The 2,037-nt window shown below is 41.1% G+C and overlaps 1 protein-coding gene across 1 annotated transcript; it reads right to left on the bottom strand.

Moving 5' to 3' along the window:
* Nucleotides 1–853: 853 nt before the first annotated feature.
* LOC113769649 lies at nt 854–1,426 on the bottom strand. The gene has a single exon (XM_027314115.1). The coding sequence runs from the start codon at nt 1,424–1,426 to the stop codon at nt 854–856; it is 573 nt and encodes a 190-aa protein (XP_027169916.1).
* Nucleotides 1,427–2,037: the final 611 nt, after the last annotated feature.

The raw sequence follows: 2,037 nt of genomic DNA on the forward strand, positions 1-2,037 counted from the left end.
TATTAGAGCCAGAGGGGGAAGTGGGGTGATGGCTATCTTTTTTTACTTATTATGATATTGCTAGTGTAGATCTGCAAGTTTATATATTTTTGATGAGATTACCATTTTCTTTATTTATCATTTTTCTAGTATAGATCTACAAGTTTAGATTTGTCTGATGAGACTGGTTAACTTCATGATTACTATCTAATGTATTCAAGCCTATTATAATTTGAAAGTATTAATTTTGTAACTTTGGATCTGTCCGAAGGGCATGGAGCCTGTATGATGTGATCCTCGATTCATGGGAACCAAGGAGACGACACGCGGAAGCAAAACCCTAGACCTTAGAGGACACATTGCGATTTGATGGACTCGACCTCCAAACTTGGACCACTCAAGCTTGAATTCGATGGTAGAAAACGCCACAATCAAGGGTGTGTTCTTGATTGATAAGTCAGGGAAAAAACCTAGGATCAACTCTAGGAAGTTCAATCTAGCTTTCACAAGCTAAAGGAATTTGCTTCAATGAAAGACGAAATTCTGGAATTTTTGTATTGATGTCAAAAAAAACTGAATGTAAACATCAACTTGGGGCTATTATATAGCCTTTGTCTAAACCTAATAAAGTTGGAAACTACCAAAGGAAATTCGGCCAGCACTTGCTTGTCCTTTAGGCCGAAACTAACCTAGTTAACGAACTAACTAACTAACTCACGAAGGGTCTACTAGGCTAAGGCCCACACAGCCAGCCTCTAAGCTCAACATGAGCAAATCAATGTAACCCAATCCGCCATTGGAAGCCTGATCACTTGCCTCCTCGATTGTTAGCATTATCTTGGTAGTCTTGCAAGGATCCGTCATGTCAATTCCTTTAATGCACGGTTGCTCCAGCATGAACTAGGGCTTGAAGCGACTCTTTGAATCTCTTAGCTCGTGCATGTGTCACTGGGCCTTGGGGCACCCTCACAGGGTCTGCTTGATCACCATAGGCAGCTTGGTCATTCGCATCATTTCCCTCCTCTTGAGAAGGATTTGACCTCAAATCGTGTTTGTCCCCTGCAAGAAATGGGCTGAGATCAGCAACGTTAAATGTAGCACTTACTTGATACTCACCGAGTAGATCTAAGCGGTATGCGTTGTCGTTGTTGCGCTCCACGACTTGGAAAGAACCATCGCCTCTTGGTGACAACTTGATTTGACGTTGCTTTGGAAATCGTTCCTTGCGCAAGTGTAACCAAATCCAGTCACCAGGTTCAAAAACAAGCTTGCGCCTATTCTTGTTAGCCTGTTGGGCATATTGGGCCGTCCTTCTCTCGATGTTGGTATGGACCTTCTCGTGTAATGTTCTCACGAATTCAGCTTTCCTTTTGCCATCTAAGTTCACATGCTCAGAAGAAGGTAATGGCAACAAGTCTAAGGGAGTTAAAGGGTTAAAATCATACATAACTTCAAAAGATGAAAATTGTGTAGCACTATGCACAGCCCTATTGTATGTAAATTCTACATGTGGTAGACACCCTTCCCATGTTTAAGATTTTTCTTGATAATTGCACGTAAGAGTGTCGACAAGGTTCTATTTACTACCTCAGTTTGACCATCCGTTTGAGGATGACTAGAAGTAGAAAACAGCAGTTTGGTTCCCAACCTACCCTACAAGGATTTCCAAAAATAGCTCAAGAATTTAACATCTCTATCAGACACTATAGTCCTAAATATGCCATGCAAATGAATAACTTCTTTAAAGAATAAATCAGCAATATGCAAGGCATCATCAGTTTTATGACATGCAATGAAGTGAGCCATCTTGGAAAACCTATCTACTACAACAAATATAGAGTCATGTCCACGTTTAGATCGAGGTAATCTAAGTACAAAATCCATGGAGATGTCAACCTAAGGTTGGTCAGGTATAGGTAAGGGAGTATACAAACCATTCGGGTTAACCCGTGACTTAGCCTTATGGCACACTCCATATTGTTCAACAACCCTTTCCACATCCCTGCGCATGTGTGGCCAATAGAAATGTTCCTGCAACATAGCTAAGGTCTTGGTGAC

The sequence above is a fragment of the Coffea eugenioides genome, chromosome 1, assembly GCF_003713205.1.
Source record: "Coffea eugenioides isolate CCC68of chromosome 1, Ceug_1.0, whole genome shotgun sequence".
In the NCBI taxonomy this organism is placed as follows: domain Eukaryota; kingdom Viridiplantae; phylum Streptophyta; class Magnoliopsida; order Gentianales; family Rubiaceae; genus Coffea; species Coffea eugenioides.